This window comes from Balaenoptera borealis (genome assembly GCF_965194805.1).
Source record: "Balaenoptera borealis genome assembly, chromosome: 14".
Classification (NCBI taxonomy): Eukaryota; Metazoa; Chordata; class Mammalia; order Artiodactyla; family Balaenopteridae; genus Balaenoptera; species Balaenoptera borealis.
The window spans coordinates 26,592,527-26,619,986 of record NC_138875.1 but is presented as its reverse complement, the minus strand read 5'-3'; the positions used below and the strand labels follow the sequence as shown (position 1 = coordinate 26,619,986).

Genomic DNA, 27,460 nt, shown 5'->3' with positions numbered 1-27,460 from the left:
TCATACACATAGACACTTGTTCCCAGACACAAATTCGAATTTATTCAGAGCTCTAATGGGAAATCCCATGACTTACTCCTCCAGGATCTGTTGTATGATAAACCAGGATCATGGGCAAGGACCACATGTCAAACTTCTTTGTGGCCTGTTGATGCTTCTTACAATTGGAACAAAGTCCCTGAAGATCTCCATGGTGGTGAAGAGCTCACTTCTTCTTCTGAGGCGGCAGTACACTCACATGATTCTCATAAATCTGCTTCATGCTAGTAAAGGCTCCATATTACATTATCCCAAACAACAGCAATTGTGGATCAAGGGGAGGTCTCAGCAGTTTTTCATCAGTTGCATGTAAATTTATGTCAACTGTTCCATAGGCGTTCACAGGGCTGAAGACGAAAAACCTGGGAAAGACTGGCATCTGGTCTTTGGGATGGTCCTATTAGGGTCAGGCAAGCTCGCCCCTGCCCCCACCATCACCCCATTGCCTTCTGTTTATGAAATCTGTTTTGAAATCCTTTGTCCTAATGCTCACCTTTCTTCACCTCCCTCACAAGTGCTCCTGGAGCCACTGCAGGACTCTGGCTCCAGAGGTGAGTGCAAGACCCATCAGACAAACGGTGTTTCATGTAGTAGCTGATGCGTTCACAAACAGCCTAGTATAAGTACTCAACGGTTAGTTAGTGCTTTTGGAAAGAAAGCAGCAGTGACTGAGTAACAATGTCCCAGAGGAAGTGCTCAACTGCCTAATTTCTTCTCTCTCAAAAGTCCTGGAAGAATGACAAATTCGGAGCTATCCATAGTGGTGCTGCAGATCTCATGGATGAAAATATTATAGCAAAAATACTGGTCCACCTGGAAAATTGTGTGGAATGTGTGTATATACATCGGTCACTATCATATTTTCTGAAGCAATGCCAGAGTTTAGGTAGAGCCTCACACATTTCAGACACGACCCCCCAGCACTGGCACATATAATACTGGATAGATCTTCAAGGTGGGTCTATAGACATCAAGAAGATCATCATAATTAGATATTTCTTCAAGGAGAATGAGAGAGTTAAATAGCAATAAAAGTCAAAGGTCAAAAGAAATCTTAGCCCATCGTGGACAAAGAAAATTGGATATGAAAAGCAATGGAAAATGTGCTATCATTCCAAAATCCCAGGTTTCCTTTGCTACACATCTGGCCACCCAGTGGCATCCTTCAGCTCCAAGTAAGGCTGCTTCTTCCCTTGGTTTAGATCATTATATGATCCATCCAGATAAAAGACAGCTCCTGAGATCTGTTGTTGCTTATAGCCAGAAACCCAAGAGACAAAATGTCCCACCTGGGTTTGAACATGCACAAGGCCATGAAAGCATTCCTCCCCACCATATCTGCTCAGCCTCTGAAATTTCCCCTTTCATCCCCACAAAACTCTTTCGTATGATTTCAGCCTCACAGACATCTTTCAAAAAGAGTAGGCAGTGGTGCAGTATTGCTCAAGCCCTATAAAATGCATGAAACACGTTATTTCTCGGGTCTCTAAATCCACAGGCTACGTATGAGAGAAATGAGACTCGTGACAACCAAGAAGTCAGATCTTTGACTGGCAGGGTCGGCCTTGGCCATGGGCCACCTTCACTTTGGGCTTCAACTACAACCACTTGGCCCTGGTACAGCCTGCTCACAGCTGTTGCGCATATACTTATTCCAGAGACAAGTCTTGTGCCCAGCAGGAATGCTAAACAGCTGCCCCATCTCTATCTCAACAGTCACATGGTAACTGCTTTGCTGAAATGGCAGCTTAACATAATGGTAGAATCACTGTTCTCACAGCACTTCTTCAGTTAAGATACATATCCACTCTGTAGGGCTTGAAAAACAGGCCATGCTCTACTACTATTGTGATTAAGGCTTTACTTCCACACAGCTGTACCGAATTAGTAACTTAGTCCAAACCTCAGTGGAGACAGATACATAGTCCAGTTCAACAATTAATTGTTATATTAAGATTTGACTAACAGGATTTGAAGAGTCTGGAGCTACCTAACAGGTCAGAAACAGGCTATACACACTGAGAGAGTGTGTGTGTGTATCTCCCAGGTGCTGAAGCCCATACACTACTTCACTGCTTAAACAACAGGTTGTCAATCAAATACCACTGCATCCATCCCCCAAGTGTGCGCACCATCAAGGCTCAAGCTCAGAATCCTTAATCTCCACGTCCAGTCGCTCTCAGCAGCCTCTAACTTTCATCATCTCATACATGGCTGAGGCCCAGCTCATTCAGACATCCACTACAACACGCTGCCCTACATATGCAGGTCCTGCCCTGCCACTATGCCATTTGATATGATCTTAAGAGTCTTTCACAGCTTCCTCGCTTCCTGGCACAAGATGCTTCAAGCTCATCTTTTCCGTCTCCCCCAAACCTGGAATCAGCCACTTCCCCAAGGAGCCATGAATCTCTCTAGTGGAAAACTGTATTTAATGCGGGGACTGTTCATTGGTCCTAAGTGATCACTATTTCTAGGCCTTGTTAGTATTTATAATAAACTTACATACAAAAGCCTTGTGAATAAAAAGCAACTTACAGGCAAAGGAAACAGCTTCCCATTTACTTTTATACAGAGACTATTGGGATAGTTATCTTCTTGAGGGCAACTCGTCTCTGCCAGGCAAAGTCTGCATTAAAGAAAAAAAAGAAACACTCTTAAATAATGTACTCAAACATGTTTATGTATTTACAAATTCAGGACTATATACATACAGTTACAAGTATAAAATTAAAGTAACAAGAAAATTTCAAACTCACCTCAACTGAACTTGGACTGTATAATCTCTCCTACCACCTGGCAAAAAATCCCTGTTGGAAAGAGAAAAAAATTGGGTTAAGAAAACACAACTAGAATTCACAGAAACATTCTCAACAGAAAAAAGCATTATTGGTATTTTTACTCTTAGTCCTTAAAAAATGAACACTACCTTACCAATAGCACAAGGCTTAATTAAAACACTGTAGTGATGACAGCCCTCATTTGCTTAACATTTAGTCTTGTCTTTACGGCAATTTTAAAGTATTTTCAATTCATGGGAACTTTCGCAATACAAGTTTTATTTCAACAGACAACAGACTTGGTTAACAGGAAAAGGAGCATGGTTCTAAGAGTTTAATAAATTAATTTGTTTACTTACAGTGGTTCTGAAGCCTTGGCTGAGCATTCTAATCACTTGCAAATTTTGTTTTAATATACAGGCCCACACATCAGATATTCTTATTGGTTCTGAAGCACAGTCTGAGCATTAGTAGTTTTTACAACTACTCAGGTGATTCTAATAAAGAACTAGGATAGAGAACTGGTGTCTAGAGTCTCAGAACCTCTATACCACAGCAACTTCATAACTATGTACCCGAATAAGGAAAGACAATCTCTTAGAATTTCTAGATGAGAACCTAACAGAGTCTCATATGAAATATCTCTGGGATGGAACCTCCTAAACCCTTGCCACTCAAAATGGAGTCCACAATGAGGCAGCATTGTAACTGCTTGGGAGCTTCTTAGTTAGAAATGCAGAACCTCAGGCCCCACCCCAAAACTACAGAATTAGAATCTGAATTTTAGTAAGATTCCCAAAGTGACATGTATTCACTTTACAGTTTAAGAAATCTTCTCCTTAGCCATTATCATAAATCTTGGACTGTGTCAGAGAGAAGATCATTAGAGATTAGTCCTGTCTTGAGAGTACATAGAGCCCTCCATCTTCTTCCAACTTGCTTCTTACTGCTTCCAATTCTCTATGTTCACAGGAAGGCAGTAAAGCACAGTAGTGCCCAGCCTGAGTTCTATAGTCCCAAACTGTATGACCTTGGGCAAATTACCTAACCTTTCTGTGCCTCAGTTACATCTGTTAAAGATGAAAAATTACTGCATCTACTTCATGAAGTTGCTGTGACAAACGTGTTAATACTACATGTGAAGTGCCTGGATATAAGAAGTGCTCAACAAGTGTGAGCAGCTGGCTGCTATTATTGTTAACTGTTTCTCTTGCCAGTAGTAGCTTCCACATTTCTCAAATGCCTATTCAAAATATCCTAGACAACACTGACCTCTTGAGAGTAACTCATATCATTCTGCTCATTAAAATCAAGAAACACTGCAAAGTCCGGGTGCTGAAGCATCAAAGATAAATAAGACATAATATTTGCTCTCAAAGGTCTCATATGCTAGTAAGTAACAAAATTATACAACTAAAATAATATGTGGTGTTACAGTACATTATGAAAAATAAGTGTTACAGAAAAGAGGGAAATTCAATTTTGTCTTGAAAGTTCAAGGCAATTACCACAATCAGTCCAAACAAATTAGAAAACAGGGTTTGTACAGCAGTGGTTCTATTTCCACATAGAGAGACACACTTCCATCAGTAACAGTGGCTTCACTAGCAGGGTGATTCTCAACAGAAGGAAAGGTGAGTATCAACCAGAGATACATGGCAGAAACTTGTTAGGTTGGGAACATAATTTTTAAAAAGAGAAAAGACAAAAGACGAACCTAGAAAGATAAATGGGAGAATGTTATAAAGGGTTTTGAATGGTTCACTAAGGATTTCTATTTATTCCAGTAAGGGAAATTAACATAAACTGGGAAATGCAATGTGTTACAGATCTTCACAAACGTGACGAGTAATGACTACGCATCTTCTGACATTCATTTTCTGCCAGTCACTGCTCTAGGAACTTTCACATGTTGAACTCATTTATCAGATATAAAGGCATTTACTATATGCCAGGCACTGTGACAGGCTCTGAGAATATAAAAATGAGTAAGAGATGTTGGTTTCATTAAGAAGTTTGTAAATTCAAGTAGTCAAATAAATGCTTTAATAGAAAATAAGTACATGAGAGTAGTGCAGAGGGAGACAAATGATGAAATTGGGGAAATGTGAAAAGGCATCACAGAAAAGGGAAGACTTGAACTGGCCCTTAAAACATGACTCAGGTTTGCCAAGCAGAGTAAGGAGGAAGAGGATATGCAAAGATGCACAGCTATCAAAGTCTAGCTAGAGTATAGGCTGCTAAAGAGTGACAGGAGATGAGATGATTAAAAAAAGTTTCGTAGATCCTACAGAGGCCACTTCTCCAAAGTCGAGAAACAAAACTCACCTACCACATACATAAAAATACAAATAGCAACTCAGACAAAATGAGGTGGCAGAGGAACATTTTCCAGATGAAGGAACGAGATAAAACTCCAGAAGAAAAACTAAGTGAAGCAGAGACAGGCAATCTACCCGAGAAAGAGTTAATGATCGTAGGATGATCAAAGAATTTGGGAGAAGAATGGATGCACAGGGTGAGAAGTTAGAAGTTTTTAACAGAGTTAGAAAATATAATGAACAACCAGAGATGAAGAATGTAATAACTGAAATGAAAAATACACTAGAAGGAATCAACAACAGACTAAACGATACAGAGGAATGGATCAGTGAACTGGAAGACAGTAGCGGAAATCACTGCCACTGAACAGAAAAAAGAAAAAAGAATGAAAAGAAATGAGGATAGTTTAAGAGACATCTGGGACATCAAAAATCACTAATAATTCACATTATAGGGGCCCCCAAAAGGAGAAGAGAAAGAGAAAGGGCCTGAGAACATATTTGAAGACATAACAGCTGAAAACTTCCTTAACGTGGAAAAGGAAGGAAAAATAAACAAATGGGACCTAATCAAATGTAAAAGCTTTTACAAAGCAAAGTAAACCATCCACAAAACAAAAAGACAATGTACGGAATGGCAGAAAATATTTGCAGATGATATGACTGATAAGGAATCAATATCCAACATTTATAAACAGCTCATACAACTCAACATCAAAAAAAAACCCGATTAAAAAATGAACAGAACTGAACAGACGTTTTTCCAAAAAGGAAATGCAGATGGCCAACAACATTGTTAATCATCAGAGAAATGTAAATCAAAACTACAATGAGGTATCACCTCACATGAGTCAGAAGGGCTATCATCAAAAAATCTACAAATAATAAATGCTGGAGAAGGTGTGGAGGAAAAGGAACCCTCCTACACTGTTGGTGGGAATGCAAATTGGTGCAGCCCCTATGGAGTACAGTGTGGAGGTTCCCTAAAAAACTAGAGTTACCATATGACCCAGCAATCCCACTCCCAGGCATATATCCAGAAAAGACAAACACTCTTAATTCAAAAAAAATACATGCACCCCAACGTTCACAGCAGCACTACAATAGTCAAGACATGGAAGCAACCTAAGTGTCCATCAACAGATGAATGGATAAAGAAGATACACATACACAGAGACACACACACTCAAACACAATGGAATATTACTCAGCCATAAAAAGAATAAAATATTGTCATTTGCAGCAACATGGGTGGACCAAGAGATTATCATACTAAGTGAAGTAAATCAGACAGAGAAAGACAAATATTATATACCACTTATATGTGGAATCTAAAAAAAATAACACAAATGAACTTATTTACAAAACAGAAAACAAACTCAGACATAGAAAACAGACTTATGGTTACCAAAAGGGAAAGGGGGCTAGGGGTAGGGATAAATTAAGAGTATGGGATTAAAAGATACTACCATATATATAGAATAGATAACAAGGATTTACAGTATAGCACATGGAACTATATTCAATATCTCGTAACAACCTATAATGGAAAAGAATCTAAAAAAGATACATATATATCTGAATAACTTAGCTGCACCCCCCCCGAAACTGATGCAATACTGTAAATCAACTATACTTCAATTTAAAAAATTAAATTTTAAAAAAAGAAGATGAAGAGGATTAACCAAGATGGCAGAGTAGAAGGACGTGCTCTCACTCCCTCTTGCGAGAGCACCAGAATCACAACTGGCTGCTGGACAATCATCGACAGGAAGACACTGGACTTCACCAAGGAGGATACCCCACGTCCAAGGACAGAGAGAAGCCACAGTGAGACGGTAGGAGGGGCGCAATCAGAGTAAAATCAGATCCCATAACTGCTGGGTGGGTGACTCACAGACTGGCGAGCACTTACACGACAGAAGTCCACCCACTTGAGTGAAGGTTCTGAGCCCCACGTCAGGCTTCCCAACCTGGGGGTCCGGCAACGGGAGGAGGAATTCATAGAGAATCAGACTTTGAAGCCTAGTGGGAACTGATTGCAGGACTTCGACAGGACTGGGGGAAACAGAGACCCCACTCTTGGAGGGTGCACACAAAACAGTGTGTGCATCGGGACCCAGGGGAAGGAGCAGTGACCCTGGGGGAGACTGAACCAGACATACCTGCTGGTGTTGGGGGGTCTCCTGCAGAGGCGGGGGCTGGCTCTGTTTCACCGTGGGGACAAGGACACTGGCAGCAGAGGTTCTGGGAAGTACTCCTTGGCGTGAGCCCTCCCAGAGTCTGCCATTAGCCCCACCAAAGAGCCCGGGTACGCTCCAGTGTTGGGTTGCCTCGGGCAAAACAACCAACAGGGAGGGAACCCAGCCCCACCCATCAACAGTCAAGTGGATTAAAGTTTTACAGAGCTCTGACCCGCCACAGCAACAGTCAGATCTACCCACCTCCAGAGCCTCCCATCAAGCCTCTTAGATAGCCTCAACCACCAGAGGGCAGACAGCAGAAGCAAAAAAACTACAATCCTGCAGCCTGTGGAACAAAAACCACATTCACAGAAAGATAGACAAGATGAAAAGGCAGAGGGCTATATACCAGATGAAGGAACAAGAAAAAACCCCAGAAAAACAACTAAATGAAGTGGAGATAGGCAACCTTCCAGAAAAAGAATTCAGAATAATGATAGTGAAGATGATCCAGGACCTCGGAATAAGAATGGAGGCAAAGATTGAGAAGATGCAAGAAATGATTAACAAAGACCTAGAAGAACTAAAGAACAAACAGAGATGACCAATACAAAAACTGAAATGAAAACTACACTAGAAGGAATCAATAGCAGAATAACTGAGGCAGAAGAATGGATAAGTGATCTGGAAGACAGAATGGTGGAATTCACTGCTGTGGAACAGACTAAAGAAGAAAGAATGAAAAGAAATGAAGACAGCCTAAGAGACCTCTGGGACAACATTAAATGCAACAACATTCACATTATAGGGGTCCCACAAGGAGGAGAGAGAGAGAAAGGACCCGAGAAAATATCTGAAGAGATTAGAGTCGAAAACTTCCCTAACATGGGAAAGGAAATAGCCACCCAAGTCCAGGAAGCGCAGAGTCCCATACAGGATAAACCCAAGGAGAAACACGCCGAGACACATAGTAATCAAAGTGGCAAAAATTAAAGACAAAGAAAAATTATTGAAAGCAGCAAGGGAAAAACGACAAATAACATACAAGGGAACTCCCATAAGGTTAACAGCTGATTTCTCAGCAGAAACTCTACGAGCCAGAAGGCAGCGGCATGATATACTTAAAGTGATGAAAGGGAAGAACCTACAACCAAGATTACTCTACCCAGCAAGGATCTCATTTAGATTTGATGGAGAAATCAAAAGCTTTACAAACAAGCAAAAGCTAAGAGAATTCAGCACCACCAAACCAGCTCTACAACAAATGCTAAAGGAACTCCTCTAAGTGGGAAACACAAGAGAAGAAAAGGACCTACAAAAACAAACCCAAAACAATTAAGAAAATGGTAATAGGAACATACATATCGATAATTACCTTCACCGTGAATGGATTAAATGCTCCAACCAAAAGACACAGGTTCACTGAATGGATACAGAAACAAGACCCATATATACGCTGTCTACAAGAGACCCACTTTAGACCTAGGGACACATACAGACTGAAAGTGAGGGGATGGAAAAGATATTCCATGCAAATGGAAAACAAAAGAAAGCTGGAGTAGCTATACTCATATCAGACAAAATAGACTTTAAAATAAAGAATGTTACAAGAGACAAGGAAGGACACTACATAATGATCAAGGGATCAATCCAAGAAGAAGATATAACAATTATAAATATATATGCACCCAACATAGGAGCACCTCAATACATAAGGCAACTGCTAACAGCTATAAAAGAGGAAATTGACAGTAACACAATAATAGTGGGGGACTTGTAACACCTCACTTACACCAATGGACAGATCATCCAAAATGAAAATAAATAAGGAAACAGAAGCTTTAAATGACACAATAGACCAGATAGATTTAATTGATATTTATAGGACATTTCATCCAAAAACAGCAGATTACACATTCTTCTCAAGTGCGCACGGAACATTCTCCAGGATAGATCACATCTTGGGTCACAAATCAAGCCTCAGTAAATTTAAGAAAATTGAAATCATATCAAGCATCTTTTCTGACCACAACGCTATGAGATTAGAAATGAATTACAGGGAAAAAAACGTAAAAAAGACAAACACATGGAGGCTAAACAATACGTTACTAAATAACCAAGAGATCACTGAAGAAATCAAAGAGGAAATCAAAAAATACCTAGAGACAAATGACAATGAAAACACAACAACCCAAAACCTATGGGATGCAGCAAAGGCAGTTCTAAGAGGGAAGTTTATAGCTATACAAGCCTACCTTAAGAAACAAGAAACATCTCAAATAAACAATCTAACCTTACACCTAATGAAACTAGAGAAAGAAGAACAAACAAAACCCAAAGTTAGCAGAAGGAAAGAAATCATAAAGATCAGAGCAGAAATAAATGAAATAGAAACAAAGAAAACAATAGCAAAGATCAATAAAACTAAAAGCTGGTTCTTTGAGAAGATAAACAAAATTGATAAGCCATTAGCCAGACTCATCAAGATAAAGAGGGAGAGGACTCAAATCAATAAAATCAAAAATGAAAAAGGATAAGTTACAACAGACACCGCAGAAATACAAAGCATCCTAAGAGACTACTACAAGCAACTCTATGCCAATAAAATGGACAACCTGGAAGAAATGGACATATTCTTAGAAAGGTATAACCTTCCATGACTGAACCAGGAAGAAGCAGAAAATATGAACAGACCAATCACAAGTAATGAACTTGAAACTGTGATTAAAAACCTTCCAACAAACAAAAGTCCAGGACCAGATGGTTTCACAGGTGAATTCTATCAAACATTTAGAGAAGAGATAACACCTATCCTTCTCAAACTCTTCCAAAAAATTGCAGAGGAAGGAACACTCCCAAAATCATTCTATGAGGCCACCATCACCCTGATACCAAAACCAAACAAAAACACTACAAAAAAAGAAAATTACAGACCAATATCACTGATGAATATAGATGCAAAAATCCTCAACAAAATACTAGCAAACAGAATCCAACAACTCATTAAAAGGATCACACACCACGATCAAGTGGGATTTATCCCAGGGATGCAAGGATTCTTCAATGTACGCAATGTGATACACCATATTAACAAACTGAAGAATAAAAACCATATGATCATCTCAATAGATGCAGAAAAAGCTTTTGACAAAATTCAACACCCATTTATGATAAAAACTCTCCAGAAAGTGGGCATAGAGGGAACCTACCTCAACATAATAAAGGCCATATATGACAAACCCACAGCAAACATCATTCTCAACAGTGAAAAACTGAAAGCATTTCCTCTAAGATCAGGAACGAGACAAGGATGTAGCACTCTCACCACTATTATTCAACATAGCTCTGGAAGTCCTAGCCACGGCAATCAGAGAAGAAAAAGAAATAAAAGGAATACAAATTGGAAAAGAAGAAGTAAAACTGTCACTGTTTGCAGATGACATGATACTATACATAGAGAATCCTAAAACTGCCACTAGAAAACTGCTAGAGCTAATTAATGAATTTGGTAAAGTTGCAGGATACAAAATTAATGCACAGAAATCTCTTGCATTCCTATACACTAATGATGAAAAATCTGAAAGAGAAATTATGGAAACACTCTCATTTACCATTGCAGCAAAAAGAATAAAATACCTAGGAATAAACCTACCTAGGAGACAAAAGACCTATGACCTATATGCAGAAAACTATAAGACACTACTGAAAGAAATTAAAGATGATACCAACAGATGGAGAGATATACCATGTTCTTGGATTGGAAGAATCAACATTGTGAAAATGACTATACTACCCAAAGCAATCTACAGATTCAATGCAATCCCTATCAAATTACCAATGGCATTTTTTACGGAGCGCGAACAAATCATCTTAAAATTTGTATGGAGACACAAAAGACCCTGAATAGCCAAAGCAGTCCTGAGGGAAAAAAACAGAGCTGGAGGAATCAGACTCCCTGACTTCAGACTATACTACAAAGCTACAGTAATCAAGGCAATATGGTACTGGCACAAAAACAGAAACACAGATCAATGGAACAAGATAGAAAGCCCAGAGATAAACCCATGCACCTATGGTCAACTAATCTATGACAAAGGAGGCAAAGATATACAATGGAGAAAAGACAGTCTCTTCAATAAGTGGTGCTGGGAAAACTGGACAGCTACATGTAAAAGAATGAAATTAGAATACTCCTTAACACCATACACAAAAATAAACTCAAAATGGATTCGAGACCTAAATGTAAGACCGGACACTATAAAACTCTTAGAGGAAAACATAGGAAGAACACTCTTTGACATAAATCACAGCAAGATCTTCTTTGATCCACCTCCTAGAGAAATGGAAATAAAAACAAAAATAAACAAATGGGACCTAATGAAACTTAAAAGCTTTCGCACAGCAAAGGAAACCATAAACAAGATGAAAAGACAGCCCTCAGAATGGGAGAAAATATTTGCACATGAATCAGCAGACAAAGGATTAATCTCCAAAATATATAAACAGCTCATGCAGCTCAATATTAAAAAAACAAACAACCCAATCCAAAAATGGGCAGAAGACCTAAATAGACATTTCTCCAAAGAAGACATACAGATGGCCAAGAAACACATGAAAAGCTGCTCAACATCACTAATTATTAGAGAAATGCAAATCAAAATTATAATGAGGTATCACCTCACACCAGTTAGAACGGGCATCATCAGAAAATCTACAAACAACAAATGCTGGAGAGGGTGTGGAGAAAAGGGAACCCTCTTGCACTGTTGGTGGCAATGTAAATTGATACAGCCACTATGGAGAACAATATGGAGGTTCCTTAAAAAACTAAAAATAGAATTACCATATGACCCAGCAATCCCACTACTGGGCATATACCCAGAGAAAACCGTAATTCAAAAAGACACATGCACCCGAATGTTCATTGCAGCGCTATTTACAATAGCCAGGTCATGGAAGCAACCTAAATGCCCATCAACAGACGAATGGATAAAGAAGTTGTGGTACATATACACAATGGAATATTACTCAGCCATACAAAGGAACGAAATTGAGTCATTTGTTGAGACGTGGATGGATCTAGAGACTGTCATACAGAGTGAAGTAAGTCAGAAAGAGAAAAACAAATATCGTATATTAACGCATGTATGTGGAACCTAGAAAAATGGTACAGATGAGCCGGTTTGCAGGGCAGAAGTTGAGACACAGATGTAGAGAACAGACATATGGACACCAAGGGGGGAAAACTGCGGTGGGGTGGGGATGGCGGTGTGCTGAATTGGGTGATTGGGATTGACATGTATACACTGATGTGTATAAAATTGATGCCTAATAAGAACCTGCAGTATAAAAAAACAAACAAACAAAATAACTAATACTAAACTTTCATTGGGTTATTTGTATGGAAATATGTTAATATAAATGTTTCAGACATTACATGAAATTTCTAAAAATCTTTTATGTTCTGGTATAATGTTATAAGTCATAATCCTAGTTATTACTTTAAAATGTATATCTCAGAAATAACTAATTTTCTTGTCAACTGCATTATTATGAACTTTCATCAAATCTTTAACCGTGGTCATTTTTAAGTCTTTTGTCATTTACAGACAGTTCTGGGTGTACTCTGATGCTTTTGCAAATATGTTCCTATAAAAGGGTTTCATCTTCAAGAAATTCATGGAAAAGACTCTGACAAGTACAGGTTTCTGGTAACTGACTGTACTGCTGAACTGAATGAATAAGCATTTTCAGAACTCTAATGAGAAACTGATGAACTCATAAAAGTGCTAACAAAAGATCAAGATGAAAAAAAAATTAATTACATGGGACTGAGTGAACTGATGAGGATGAGTATAATTTTTGTGACTTTCTGTTTGAATTTAAACAAAAAAAAAATCCCACAAGGACTCAGAGGCAAAGAATATACAAATCAATTTTCACTGCAAAGTAAAGGAGCTGTTACAGTGGAGGATTACTGGACTGAATGTCAATATTATGACATAGTATGAGTGTGTTTCATGTTTGGTAATTGCAATCATTGTTGCTTTTGTTGTGGTCATCCATGTACAATGCTTGGTGTCAGTCTATTTATCTCTTGTAAAAATAAAACACAGTGTGTGTGTGTGTGTGTGGAAAAAAAAAAAAAGAAGATGAGTAGAGTAGGATGTTGAAGAGAACTGTCAAGCAATGGAGTATGGACTTCATAAGGTTTTTAAGCACAAGAAAGAAAAAACTGTATGGGCTTTAGAAAGATCACTTGGTCAGCTGGGAGAGTTAGGAGGTCATTACAATTGTATAGGCAAAAGATGAGGGCTTGAAAGTTATTTAAACATGAATATCACTGAATGATATTTAGGGATAAAACCTGATAGGACTCAATGACTGACTAGATACAGGAAGGTAGGATAAGGGGACCTAGGATGGTACCCAGGTTTCGGAATGGTGCAACTGGATAGATGGTGATGCTACTCACCAGGATAAGCAGAGGTAGAGCCAGTTATGGCATTCAACCCCCAACCACTGAGTGAGGTGGTGATTATTTTTCTAATTTTACACACTGGGTAAATAAGATTCCATAGGCTTTAGGAACTTACCTAGGGGCATACAGACTTAAGTGATTGAGCCAGAATTTACATTCCAATTGATACTACTCTAAAGACCATGCTAACTCCCTCAAAGGTAGAGTTAATTCAAGTTTTAAATCTTGAAAGAGACATAAAAGAAGGATCAACACAGTGTAGCAAACTGAGGGGATGTGGTAGATGAAGTATGGGATAATACAAAGAGGCCTCTGTCCAGGCAGATCCCATGCCATTAATGAAATAGACAACAGACTGAAATATATACTAAGTAAAAATCTCTTTGAAGCCAGTTAATAAAAAAAAAAAACCACATTCACGGATACTGTCACAGAGCAGAGAGAAGAGAATCACACACTGATTTCGGGAACATGCAAGAGATGTCAGTGTAAGAAACTGAGAGAGCATGATTACAGAGGCATTGGTAGCCAATGGAAGGAGTGGTGCTATAGCCAAGAACAGAGCTGAACTCACTGATCAATCGTTATAAGATGCAATAGAAAAAAAAAAAAAAAAACAAACCCAAACCTGAATGCATTCACGCCTCTGGTTTAGACGGTATCAGCACCACAGGAAAAGGGGAGGAGCTGGCCGCACAGCAGCAGTTTCCAAATCCGCGCACTGGACGCCCCTGGGGAGCTGTAAAAACGGCTGCTGTTTGGGTTCCGTCCTCAGAGATTCTAATTTAATTGGTAAGAATGAAATCTGGGTATTTGGAGTCTTAAAGCCTCCCCAGTTGATTCGAATATGCAGCAAAATTTGAGAACCATAGGGATAGAAGTCAAATGACACCACAAGAAGCACAATTATCCAAATCCAGAATGTGTAATATGCTAACAGAGTCAAATGAACCACTTTTTTCCAGAGAAAGTGGTAGGAAGTACTGTAAGAGCAGAACCAGAGCTCCTTGGAGAAGTTATCTTTCCAGAACTGGGGCAGAGAAAATAAAAGATGAGCCTGGACCAGTAAAGTAGTCCTCAGAAATGGGTGGAGACATATCAAAAGGGCATAGGAGCCAACCTGAAAGAATGGCCAATAGCCAAAGGTGGAACAGTTTGAGCAACAATATGAATTATATAGCACTGGATTATAACCCAGAGTACCCCAGGGCCCACACAGATACAAGCAAGCAATTGAATAAATAAATGGGGGGCAAGGGGCAGCTCTTCCTTACAAAAGAATAACTCCAGTGTGAAAAAGAATAATAACAACAGAAAAATCACATCACTGGAGCACAAGAGAGTTTATGATGAAGTAATTACTGAAGGCAAGATCCATGAGTGAATGCTAAATTGGTGGGAAAAATTTGAAGATAAACAGAATATGTGCCTAGTCTCAAAATATCTCCCCCAAGATATTTATTAATAACAAAGGAAAAAAACAGCAACTTTACAGTGTAGAAGTCTGGTGAACAGTACCTTACCCAAGTGATCAAAATTAACATCACCAAATATAAGATGTATCAATATTATGGAGCACTGTTATGATACACTGAGAAGGGCATAGAACTTGAGGTACTCTTGCTAAAAATGCATAATCTCAATCTAATCATGACAAAACATCAGACAAACCCAAACTGAGGAACGTTCTACAAAATACCTGATCAGTACTCCATAAAAATATCAAAAGTTAAGAAAGAGAAGAAAACACTAAGAAACCATCACAGACTGAAAGAGACTAATGACACAACTATTAAATGTGATTTGGGATCTTGGATTGGATCAAGGAACAGAAATTAATTAGCAGAAAATCTGATGAAACCTGAATAAAGACTGTAGTTTATTTAATAGTATTACACCAAGGTTAATTTCTTGGTTTTGATAATTGCACTTATAATTATGCAACATGGTAATATTAAAGGAACTGGCTGAAGAGTATTATCTACTACATTCACATCTTTTCTATAAACCTAAGATTACTTCAAAGTAAAAAGTTTTTTTTAAATCTTGGGAGACATAAAAGTCAAAATAATACATGTCTGAATACTGAAGAACAACTGAGAAAATTTGAATATAGGGTAGACACTGTTTTACATTAAAGAATTATTAATTTTTTAGTGTGATTACGTTAAAAATTAGAGATGTATCTTGAGGTATTTCTGGGTGAAATTATATGATGTCTGCAATTTCCTTTAAAATATTTCAGGAAAAAAAGTTGGAGTGGTCACATACAGATTCCAAAATGTTGATAATTATTAAACCTAGGTAATGAGTACCAAACTGCTACTTCCGCTTCTTAGGAAGGAGATTTTTTACTATTTGATTACCCAACTCTGAAAAGGTTGGAGTTTGCATGCACATGTGTATGTGTGTTTTGTCTTCTTTGCTGGTAGGATCACAAGTAGCCTTACTTTTATGGTTAATTGTTTTTTAATTTTTATTGTGGTTAAATATTCGTAAGATAAAATTTATCATGTTAACCATCTTAAAAGTGTATAGTTCTATGGCTTTAAGTACATTCACATTATATCATCACCACCATCCATCTCCAGAACATAATTAAAATTTTTAATTGAAAATAATTATTTAAATTTTAGTCATTCATTTTTTTTGACTAATTAATATTCACATAGTTCAAACGTCAAAAGATACAAAAAAGGATATAAAGTGAAGAGACTCCCCCAGTTCCGACCCCGACCACCTGATTCCCTCCTCCAGAGGCAGCTTATCATATTTGTCCAGACATATTTTATGCACTTACGCAAATTACACACACACACCTTTTTAAGGCAAATGGTACATATTATCACAATTCCATGCTGAGTAAATAATCTCCTTCCTTCAAAGGCCCACCCAACACCCTAAAGAAGCTTTCCCAGACCACCAACGTTAAGAGTAATCTTCTCCTATAAATCAGCTCTTATTTGTCATTACTGAATTGGCTCTTTTCATATTGGCTCTCGCAATGCCAACAATCATTTTAGGTATATGAGCTAGTTCACTAACGAGACTGCAAGCAACTTGTAGAAAAGAGGCATGTCATATAATACAGTGTTTTGTACCTAATAAACACTTAGTAAATGTTCTCAAGCAAGGAATCATCAATGAATAACAAACAAAACTTTATAATAATGATATGGCTTGGATATAAAATACAATTTTTCATTTATCCTATTAATTTTTTAGTTGGTTTATTACTATCCCCAACATTGAAAGTACTTCCAATTTATAAAAACTGCCTGCAATGTCTTGCCCCTGGTGGACATGAACTGCATCAAGCTACATTCATTTTACTTCTTTGATAATTTCCTCCTCTAAATTTTCTCTACTTTTCCTAAAACCCCTATTATTTGGATATTTGGATATTGGGTCTTTTGGACTAATCCTTAGTACTGTCTTTTTTTTTTTTTCTTTTAATCTTATTTTTCAACACTTTGTCTTTTTCCCTTTTGTGGGAGAGAGCCAGACTATCTAAGCACTACTTTTTGGGAGCTCAAATTTTACCAGGTCAAGTTATAAAATCATTCTGAGACTGTGTTGAGAGCAGTGATGTGATTGACGAAAGAATCGAAAGCTGTGTGTGTCCCATACTCTTCTACATAACAACAGTGCATCTTCAAGATGTCAGGAGGTTTAAAAGAGAGAGAGGCCCATAAATTTGGATCCACCATCCTGGGAGATTGACAATACACATTAACATATTAAAGACTCTGAAAAGTCTGGTTTTAAGAACTTATGTACCTACGTTGAATACAGAATTTCCAAAACTTAACTGCAGAATCTTCACTTTTTAAAAACTCCTATTAACATCTCAGAGAAGGTGAGTGTCTAACGAAGAGCTGAAAGGATGCAAAAAACCTCTAATTTGCTCAACTCTTTGTTCTAACTTTTAACTCTACAATCCCAGAAAATCATTTAACCTCCAGGAGTCTCAGTTTTCTTATGCTAAATCTTTCTAAAGTCTTATAAATAATATATTATTAACACCAAGGATGACTATATTTTTAACTGGGAAAGTATATACTACAGATTTCCTTTTCTTTCTTCCTATCTCTCTTAGTTCATTTGCTCTTTATAAATGTGTTTATTAAGTTTACCCTATTTTTGAAATGGAAAAGCTAAGAGTATTTTTCATAATTGTTTTCAGATTTCTGCTAATTTTTTGGTCTAGGTAACCATATAGCTCAGAAAGGTCCCAGTTTATGTTCTTATCCCAGAAAAAATTATTAATAATATCCACTTTCACTCTAAAAATGCCTCTGTTTGGATGATGAAGTTTATGGTCACTCGATCTTTGTTCTGTTATCACAAATTCTTTATGTTGCTATATTTAGAATAAAAGTTTCATTAAAAAAAAGTTACTGCCAAATGTGACAAAAAGTAATTCAAAGGGGTTTTATTCAAAAGTTAAAATTTTTTTCTAACAGAGTATTTATTAAATATTTGGCTAACCTTAGTCAAAATATACTATGCTTACTTAAGGAGAAATGGCCCAACTGTTATGGACTGAACTGTGTTCCCCCAAAATTCATATGCTGAAGCCCTAACCCCCAATGTGACTGTCTGTGGAGTTGGGGACTTTAAAGAGGTCATTAAGATCAAATGAGGTCATAAGGGTGGGGCCTTAATCCACTAGGACTGGTGTCCTTATAAGAAGAAGAAGAGACACCAGGAATACACAGGCACACAGAGGAAAGGCCATGTGAGAACACACAGCAAGAAGGCAGCCATCTGCGAGCCAAGGAGGGAGGCCTCAGAAGAAACCAAATCTGTCAACACCTTAGTCTTGGACTTCAAGCCTCCTGAAATGTGAGAAGACAAATTTCTGTTGTTTAAGCCACCCAGTCTGTGGTACTTTGTTACGGCAGGCCTAGCAGACTAATACACCAACATCCTTGAGAATATATTCCAAACTCCTCTTACCTGGATATGCATATCTCTCTAACTTGTTGAGGTGTCAGAGCAAAAATAAAAAACTTCTCTTGAAACCGTTGAATACTGCTTTGAACTGGGGAAGAAAAAAAAAGAAAGATAATATTCCAATAACAAATCCAATAACAGAAGAACCTGCAATAACCAGGCACTTCTGATAGAGTCTGCCCAATTCTGAAACTTTTATGGTTAAAATACACCAATCTGAAGTACTAAGCTACATTCATCTTGGACTCATGAAAGTAAAGTCACTCTAAAGCAGGTTCAATGTTAAATATTTACCATTCTTTATTCTAACATACTAATTTTAATCAAAATATAACACAACCTTCAAAATTACATTTCATCCTTGACTACAGTATCATCTAATGAAAGTCTGAGGAAGTCAAAAACACCACCCAGGAGAATTCTATCCAAGATTCAGGTCTCTTTTGTTCTTATTTGTTTTGTTTCTTTTGTTGTTGTGTTTTGTTTTCAATACTTTATATTCAATTATGCAGAGCATTCATATAAGAGAAAATTTAAAATTTTAAAACTTCTAAGTTGGGAGACTTATTAAGACACAAAATAAATATCGGCATACAGATGATTAGCTAGTTAAAAAAGATTATCTAATGAAGTCATCCTTCAGAAGTGTATTATTAAAAACTGAAGTGTATTTTCTTCTCAAAGAACTTTAACAGATTCAATGATGTTGTAGTATTCATGAAAACAATGAATGCTTTCAATGAACACTTGACTGAATATGCATCTATATTCCGATAATCAATTGTTTACAATTATCATTAAACACTGCTTTATGAGAACATTTTAAAATGATAATCCTCCTATACACACAGCAAAACTTTTCTAATTTTATGAGCTTTAAACAGAATATAGAAAACTTGAATCACCCGAAAGAATTTTATCTATACAGAAACAATCACTATATTAATAATCATCAGTGATGTTTAATACCAAAATACTTTTCTCCCTATACAACAGCTGCAAAGATCATTTGGGGAGGGCAGAGTACTGAGGTTTCAAGCTTCTTGTAAAACAGTGGCTTTATTAATTCAGAATTATGAAAGAGGAGAATTGTTACCAATTGTTCAATCACAGAAATCATTCATTTCCTTTATCTCAGTTCTCCATCTTCATCCCCTATATCCAGTTAGTCATTAAGTCCTGTTTTGTTTTGTTTTTTAATTTTCTTATTGGCTGCCTCCTCTCTATTTTCACTACCACCATCCTACTCAAAACCTATTATTACTTTGTACAAATGAAGGAGCAACCCTGCCTCTCTGCCAGTCCCTCATCAGAACACAAGTGCAGAGCTAGTGATCCTTAGCACCACTTTTTCATCACCATTCCTCTGCTGAAAAATGCTAAGCAGAACTTATCTGTGAATGAACCACGTCTAAACTCCTTTATCTATGAGAACCTCGATAACAATGGCCTCAACTCTTTCCTAACAAATCTACATTTCCAGTGTCTCCCCAAGTCCTGCTCTATTCACTGTCAGGTCTCACAACTGTGCCATTTTTATTTCTACTCCTGTGACTGCTCACACTTCTCACCTTTCCTGATGCCTACTCTCCTATACACTCCATCAGTTCAAAGCAGGCATATTCATCCTTCAAAGCTCCCTCAAGTGTCACTCCTACTCCAAAAAGTCTTGATTAACTTCTTCATTCATTAGGCCAACACAATATTTGAGCTTTATGTTCACAAGTTATAGGGCTTCGTCATACAAGCATATAACTGCTTGCTACTTTTCTCTCATGTTAATATTCTCTCTCCAACTAAACAGCAAAATTCCTAAAGCCCACTCCATACTTCTGACTTCTCCACAATTACGCTACATGACCATATCCATATTAAATCCTCATTATATACTTGTTAACTGAGTTAACAGAAATGAATTTATCCAAATTCTTTAGAAGTGAGATTGTATTTTAATGGCTTTACATTAATGTGCATATCACTTTAAACCTGTTTAACTGCACCCAGAGGCTTAATGAGTATTTCCTAATATTCAGAAATTTAAGAATAAGAAAAGATGTTGATGCTCATTAATTTGTCACCTATCAGATTATAAAGATGAAAAGACCAACAATACAATGCTGATGAGGTGTAGGGAAAATAATACATTCATACATTATTGGGAGTATAAATTGCTGCGATGCTTCTGAAGCAAGCAAAATTTCTCTACAAAAGTTGAATATCAAAATATTAAATAATCATACTCCTTGACCCAAAATATCCACATCTAGGCATTTACACTTCATGAATATGCAACGCAAGTATTCAGAAACACATATGCAAAAATGCTCACAGCAGCAATGTTTCTAAGACTGCAAGAATAGTGCCCAAGACATGTTATACACTAAAATACTTCTGAATAAATAATAAAAACTGAAAACAACTGAAAATGTACATCAACAGACTACTGGTTCAGTTATGGTACATCTACAAGATAACAGACCTACTATAATCTACAGATGTACAATATATTTCTAAGAAATACAGTTAAGAAAGATTGTCAAGGCGCAGAACTCCAGAGGGCACTTTTCACAGTGGTACAAGTAGAATAATGCCTTCTACCTCTACCAGAAAAGTGGCACAGTGGCTCTGTGGTTAGAAGAGCCTTGTTTAATGAAGGGGAAGAGAAAAAAGATGACATAACACGCAGAGAAACAGTTAATTATTGATATGACTCAAGCTGAGTAATAAATGAGGTTATGAGGGACTTTCCCTTTTTGTTATACTTCTATGTTTGAATTTTCAATTACTAGCATAAATTACTTTTGTAATCTGAAAAGCACAATTAAGAAATTTTAAGGAATCAAAGACTCATAATACTTTGAAGGTATTTCACAAAATACCAAACAGCTAGACATATCAACATGTAGATGTTTATAAACAGAGTGAACAAAAAGAGCTAGTCACAGAAGAATATATACACAGTATACCATCATATAAATTTCAAAAGCAAGCCAATTAAACATTATATTTTTTTATACATATATGGTAAAACAAGCAAAAGAGAGAAACACAAAATCCAAAATAGTGATTTAACTCAAAAAGGAAAAGGCAAGGAAATGGCTTCAAAGATACTGGCAATGTTCCTTTCTTAAAAACTGTAGGGCTTCCCTGGTGGCGCAGTGGTTGAGAATCTGCCTGCCAATGCAGGGGATGCGGGTTCGAGCCCTGGTCTGGGAAGATTCCACATGCCGCGGAGCAACTAGGCCCGTGAGCCACAACTACTGAGCCTGCGCATCTGGAGTCTGTGCTCTGCAACAGGAGAGGCCACAACAGTGAGAGGCCCGCGCACCGCAATGAAGAGTGGTCCCCACTTGCCGCAACTAGAGAAAGCCCTCGCACAGAAACGAAGACCCAACACAGCCAAAAATAAATAAATTAAAAACAAAAAACAAAAAAACTGTACAGTAGTTTCACAGGTGTTCATTCATGGATATTCTTTATAACAATGTTTTTTATGTATTCTTTTGTACAGACTGAATATGGACAAATTTTTTAAAGACAAAGGATTTCATCACCAAAAGAAATTATCTTAAAAAAAGAAGAAAGAAAACAGAAAATTGAAGAAAAAGACAAAAATACTGCCTATGAGAGTAAATTAGAATAGCTATTTAAGGGAAGAGAAGAGAGATTTTGTTAGCCTGTTTTCAGATTAGGGGATTATGCATCTGTTACAGTAAAACCTCAGCTATAGAGAACCTCACTTAGTATTATTGTGTACACTCATGCTTTCTAGATGCCACAGTTTGTCATTTTAAATGCTAAAATAATTTTATTTAAACAATTTTAATAAAACCAAACTGCAAAACTATGTAATAATGTATCTTCTTAAATAGAATATACTCATCGTGGTTGTTTGGGGGTTTTTATTTGGCATCAATACATGCACCTTGCTGTAACAGCGAGTCCCTCAATACTAAAGGACTATTGGTTTCAATATTCCCAAGAGGTTTTGGAACGACATTTTTTGACTTTTTGTTTGGTTTTTTCTACCAGAGCTCTTCCAATCTTTCCCATGTTGTTAATTAATTCCTGCTCAACACTATGCTGATGGCTTAGAAATCATCTAATCAACTATATATTAAATCGAGAATACATAGACCGACCCACGGATGTCAAGAATATGTGCTTTGAAATACGGATTTGGTATCTCTTTCAATTCCTGAGGCTAATTCTCAGTTCCCAAATGTAAATAGGTTTCTCCATAACAGTGTTCCAAATAAATGGATTTACCCCAAATTTTTATTTTTACAAGTATTTTCAACATTATATAACCAAATCGTTAAAACTTAAGGCAATTTCTAAATGTCACTGCATTGCTTTAGACATCATGATACTAAAAATTTTCATATGAAGAACGTTACTGGAAATGATTAAATTTTTCCACTTTTATTTGGCAGACTATATGATATTATGCCGATTTTTTAACTTTCTACTTCAAAGTCTAAAACAGCCTTTTTTAGATCACTGTTTTATCAATCTGAAATAATAAGACTATATACATTAAGAAAATTCTTTTTTCTTTTTCTTTTTAGGGAAGGCAGGATAAGGAAATGTTTAAGCCTTGTTTTAAAACAAAAATCTGTTTATAAAGTTTATAAAAACAGTGATAGGCAGAACTCCTGAAAAATACATGAGTCAACAATTTTTTAGCTCAGGAGCAAAAAGTTATTTTATAAGCTCTGAGGTTTCATGTATTTCTTACATTCTAATGCAAGCTATGAGCAAAGCAGGTTTTCTTCTTACCCACTCTTCAACAAAAAATGTCTCTGGCATTATTTTATCTAAGCCACATGAGATACAAAAATTTTATTTTAGTAAATTTATAAAAAGCCTATTACCTTCAATTGAGGTTAATGAAAGAGAAACTCTATGAAGAATACAGAAAAGTAAGAAAATTCTTATTTCTGTTTTTGAACAAAGGAAAGTATGGAAAAGCAAGGCACAAAGCCTCTTCAGAGCTCGCTGCTTGGCACACCGCTGACGCTAGGAGCAGAGAAGACATGCTGCTGCATCTTCTCTCCATCTCCAGTCATCTTCCTTCCAGGCATTCGATCCGGTTCTGAAACACCTTCCCCTGTAACCAGGACCCCACATGGCCTCTTATGCTCAGTCCTGCCTTAGCCATATTCCTGAGTTCCATGAGGTAGGGTCACCTAAGCACATTACTCGTCTGAATCTTTCTCAAAACACAAAGAAATAAATTTGCAATAATTCCTAAGAAACATGTGAATGAGCCATGACACTGTATGAACCAAAAACCATGAAAAAAGGAGAAATTAAAAAATAAATTATGGAAACATTTTAAGCAGATAAATGAACCTGGTTAAAAAAAAAAGTTAAAAATGAAGTAAAATCATAAAAGAAACACAGCTGGGTAATAAACTTTTTAAATGTTTGTTCCTGTTATTAATTTTAAAAATGAAAAATCTAAACAAGATACAAGTTTTCACCTACCGAAATTGCAAAGATCAATAAAGGCAGGAAGTAAAAAGTGCAACGAGAGACATTCTCTCACTTTATGGAATTTAAACTGGCACAGCTATTCTGGAAACTAATTTAGTAATATGTTATCAAGAGTCCTTACTCTTTGATGCAATAATTCTACTCAAAGGACTTTGCACAAATGCGAACAAATACAGAATCCTTATTTCAGAATGAATGTAATGAAGGGATAAAATGCATTACTCTACCTCCCTGGCTCAGTTTTGTTAAACAAAAACAAAGCAAGGAGAGAGGACCTGGGAAAAGCATAGCCACCCTGGCCTGCCACCATCAGGCATACTGACCCCATTAACCAGCCCTGCCCCTCAAAATTTCCTTCTAGTTCAACCAAGATATACAAGTATAGTCCTATACAAAACTAAAAAAGCACACTGATATATTTAAGAGAGTTTTCAAATGACTTGACACAAAAAGCGTTCTTCTTAGGATGGAAAGGAAAATGACCTCCCGGACTAACTATGAAATGCTATTTCCCAAACAATTTATTTTATCAATAAATTCAAATACCTCTGTAAATAATTTCATTAGCCAGTAAGAAATAATGCCATTACAGCATAGAAGTCATGAACCTAGGTATAAATTTGTTAAAGTCACATGTATCAACGTTTATTAATATAAAATTTATTACATTTTCTGAGCAGTCAATGGTTATTAACAAAAAGCTAAATAACGTGTGTCAAACTCTGCCACGTTAGGAAAAAATTAAGTATAAAAGATTTATTCCTTAGGAAAACAGTTTAAAAAGCTATGTTAAACAAAAACTAAGTCTCTTTGTAAAAATACCAAAAGCATCAAAAGGTGGAACCACAGCAACAAATAAGATTTGTGTCTTTTCGTATACACACAGAAGGAATTTGAGTTCTAAGCTATAAGAAGAAAGTCTGATTGACTAATGAAGAGTTTTATACTAGATTTCTGTCATGGTTGCCAATATTTCTTTTTATTTGTACATTTAAACATTTGGTATTTTAATGCCTCAGTTTTATAATATTAACAGCAAATCATTAACAGTTGAAGGCCTCTTGCTTTACTTACTCTCTTGTCCAGAAGAAACAGATTTCTCTAACACTTACCTAAACTCGTGGGCTTGATGAGAACATCAAGGACATCATAAAAGGGTAAGTTTTTTAACTGCACATCAGGATGAACAGGAGGGATTGGGGGAGATGGCTGCTGCATCTCAAACGTGGGTTTAGTGTCTTGAAGCAGCACAGAACCAACAGGAGAGGACGGCGAGTGAGGTGCAACTGAAGTGGAAGGCAACGAGTGGATTCCAGCCACAGCCAAGTCAGGTTCTACAGGTGAGGAGCTACCATCCAAACTGAAAACCGATGATTTGATTGTGGATAAATCAGAAAGGCCTTCAAGAGTCCGTGGGTATCGGCGTCTATACAATTCTCGGATTTTAATCTGAACCGCAGGGCTGCAGCCGCTCTTCAGTAAATGCAGCGCCCTCATCAGGAGGTCATGCTTGCGTCCACTTTTATTCCTTCCGGCAAAGCCTAGTAACACTTGTAGTTCAGAAACCCTAAAACTAGAAACCATATTCTAAAAGGAAAGGAAAAAAAAGGGATATAAGCCAACAGTCACCCTCAAGCATATAAAAATCCTATCTAAAATATACTGTAAAACCTGATTTTTCCAGCATTCTATCAACTGGCATGTGCTAGTAACCAGCATTTTCACATATCACTTAGAATTGTTACTGTTTCTATAGCCACCACCCCTCCCCCACCAATTACAGTCAAGTTATAGTGTTAATTATGCTTTGTTGTACTCAATTTTGGTAATCTATAGTCTATTGGTTTCTGCTAACCACTTCATTATCTGATTATGCCCAAGTGTAAACCCATATTTGCTTTATCACTACGAAATCTAAACCAATGAAAATGTTCCTCTTCAAAACTAAGCCCTACCAATACACAATGGAATGTCTGTTACAGTATTATCAGCAATTAACCAAAAAAATTTAGGTTTCTGCAACAACGTACCTGTAAAATTTCTGAGGTTAAGCAAGAAATCTACAAAATCAAGACAGAACTGTAATACAAAATCCAATGAATTTTTTCACCCCAGCTCAAATATTAAGGAACACACAACATAAGAAAATAAGAATATTTTTAAATATTAAAGCTAAAAACCACATACATCTTATTTAGCAGTCAAACTTCTAAAATGACTGAAATTCCCAGCTAGGTATCCAATGTGAAAAATAGCTTTGAAGAGGAAGGATATGAGTGGTCATAAATCTTAAAAGGCAAGATACCCTCCTTGCCACTCTACCTACTTGTCCTTGGGTGTAAAATGAAAATTATAAGTAGTTCCCGTTTCACAGGAACCTTCTATTTAATTCAACAAAACCTAGTAAATTCTAACCACTTACTGCCTCATAAACCCACCTACGTAAGTCATTTTCAGCCAATTCTGAACTCAGAGGTAAACCACACTTGGGTCAGATTTATCCGTACCACACATGCACCATCTGGCCAGAAAGAGGGGTAAGACCTGGAGCTGAGCAAAAGCCCTTTCAGAAACTGACCTTAAGGAAACTCTCCCCAGCCCTCCTCCTCAGTGCTGCACACTCTACAGCCGCCTGGGATTCCTTCTCAACCTGGTGAGTATGCAGTGGCCATACCAACAGTTGGCAGTGATTCATAATTCCTCCGTTCTGCACTTCTCAGTCTCATTGACAGCCCAGGAGCAATTGCTATAACTCTGGTTTTTAAAATAATTGTTGGCAATACTTGCTAGTTTTCCAAAATGCAAACAAATTTAAATATATCAAAGTAATCTGCATGTACATGCTGCATCATAATTCTACTTCATATACTATGTCTCCAAATTTCATATCGTACAAGTCAGAGAATACTAAGTTATAATCCTAGCAACCATTTTATACTCTTGATCAGTGCTGTCCAATAGAAATAGGAACCACATATATAATTCTAAATTTTCTAGTAGCCACATTAAAATAAATTTTAAATTAATTTTGATAATATGCTTTATTTAACCCAATATATCAAAAGTATTATTTCAAGATGAAATCAGTTTTTGTGATTTAAAACTAGTCATTTTTTAAGTGTCAATGAGATCTTTTTCATACTAGGTCTTCAATATCCAGTGTGTATTTCACACTTGGAGCACATCTCAATTTGG

General features: G+C 37.0%; 1 protein-coding gene across 16 annotated transcripts in view; it reads right to left on the bottom strand.

Moving 5' to 3' along the window:
- The window catches only part of PIAS2 (protein inhibitor of activated STAT 2), a 97,937-nt gene that overhangs the window by 46,375 nt on the left and 24,102 nt on the right, over positions 1-27,460 (bottom strand). For 13 of the 16 annotated variants that reach the window (XM_082353315.1, XM_082353323.1, XM_082353329.1 and 10 more), the window contains 4 exons: positions 25,378-25,852; positions 18,767-18,851; positions 2,799-2,849; positions 2,578-2,668 (listed from right to left, as the gene is read on the bottom strand). In XM_082353315.1, the coding sequence (XP_082209441.1) occupies positions 2,578-2,668; positions 2,799-2,849; positions 18,767-18,851; positions 25,378-25,852 (702 nt within the window). Of the gene's footprint in view, positions 1-2,577; positions 2,669-2,798; positions 2,850-18,766; positions 18,852-25,377; positions 25,853-26,295; positions 26,345-27,460 lie in introns of all 16 variants that reach the window. The other 3 variants (XM_082353328.1, XM_082353327.1, XM_082353326.1) reach the window with 2 other exon arrangements.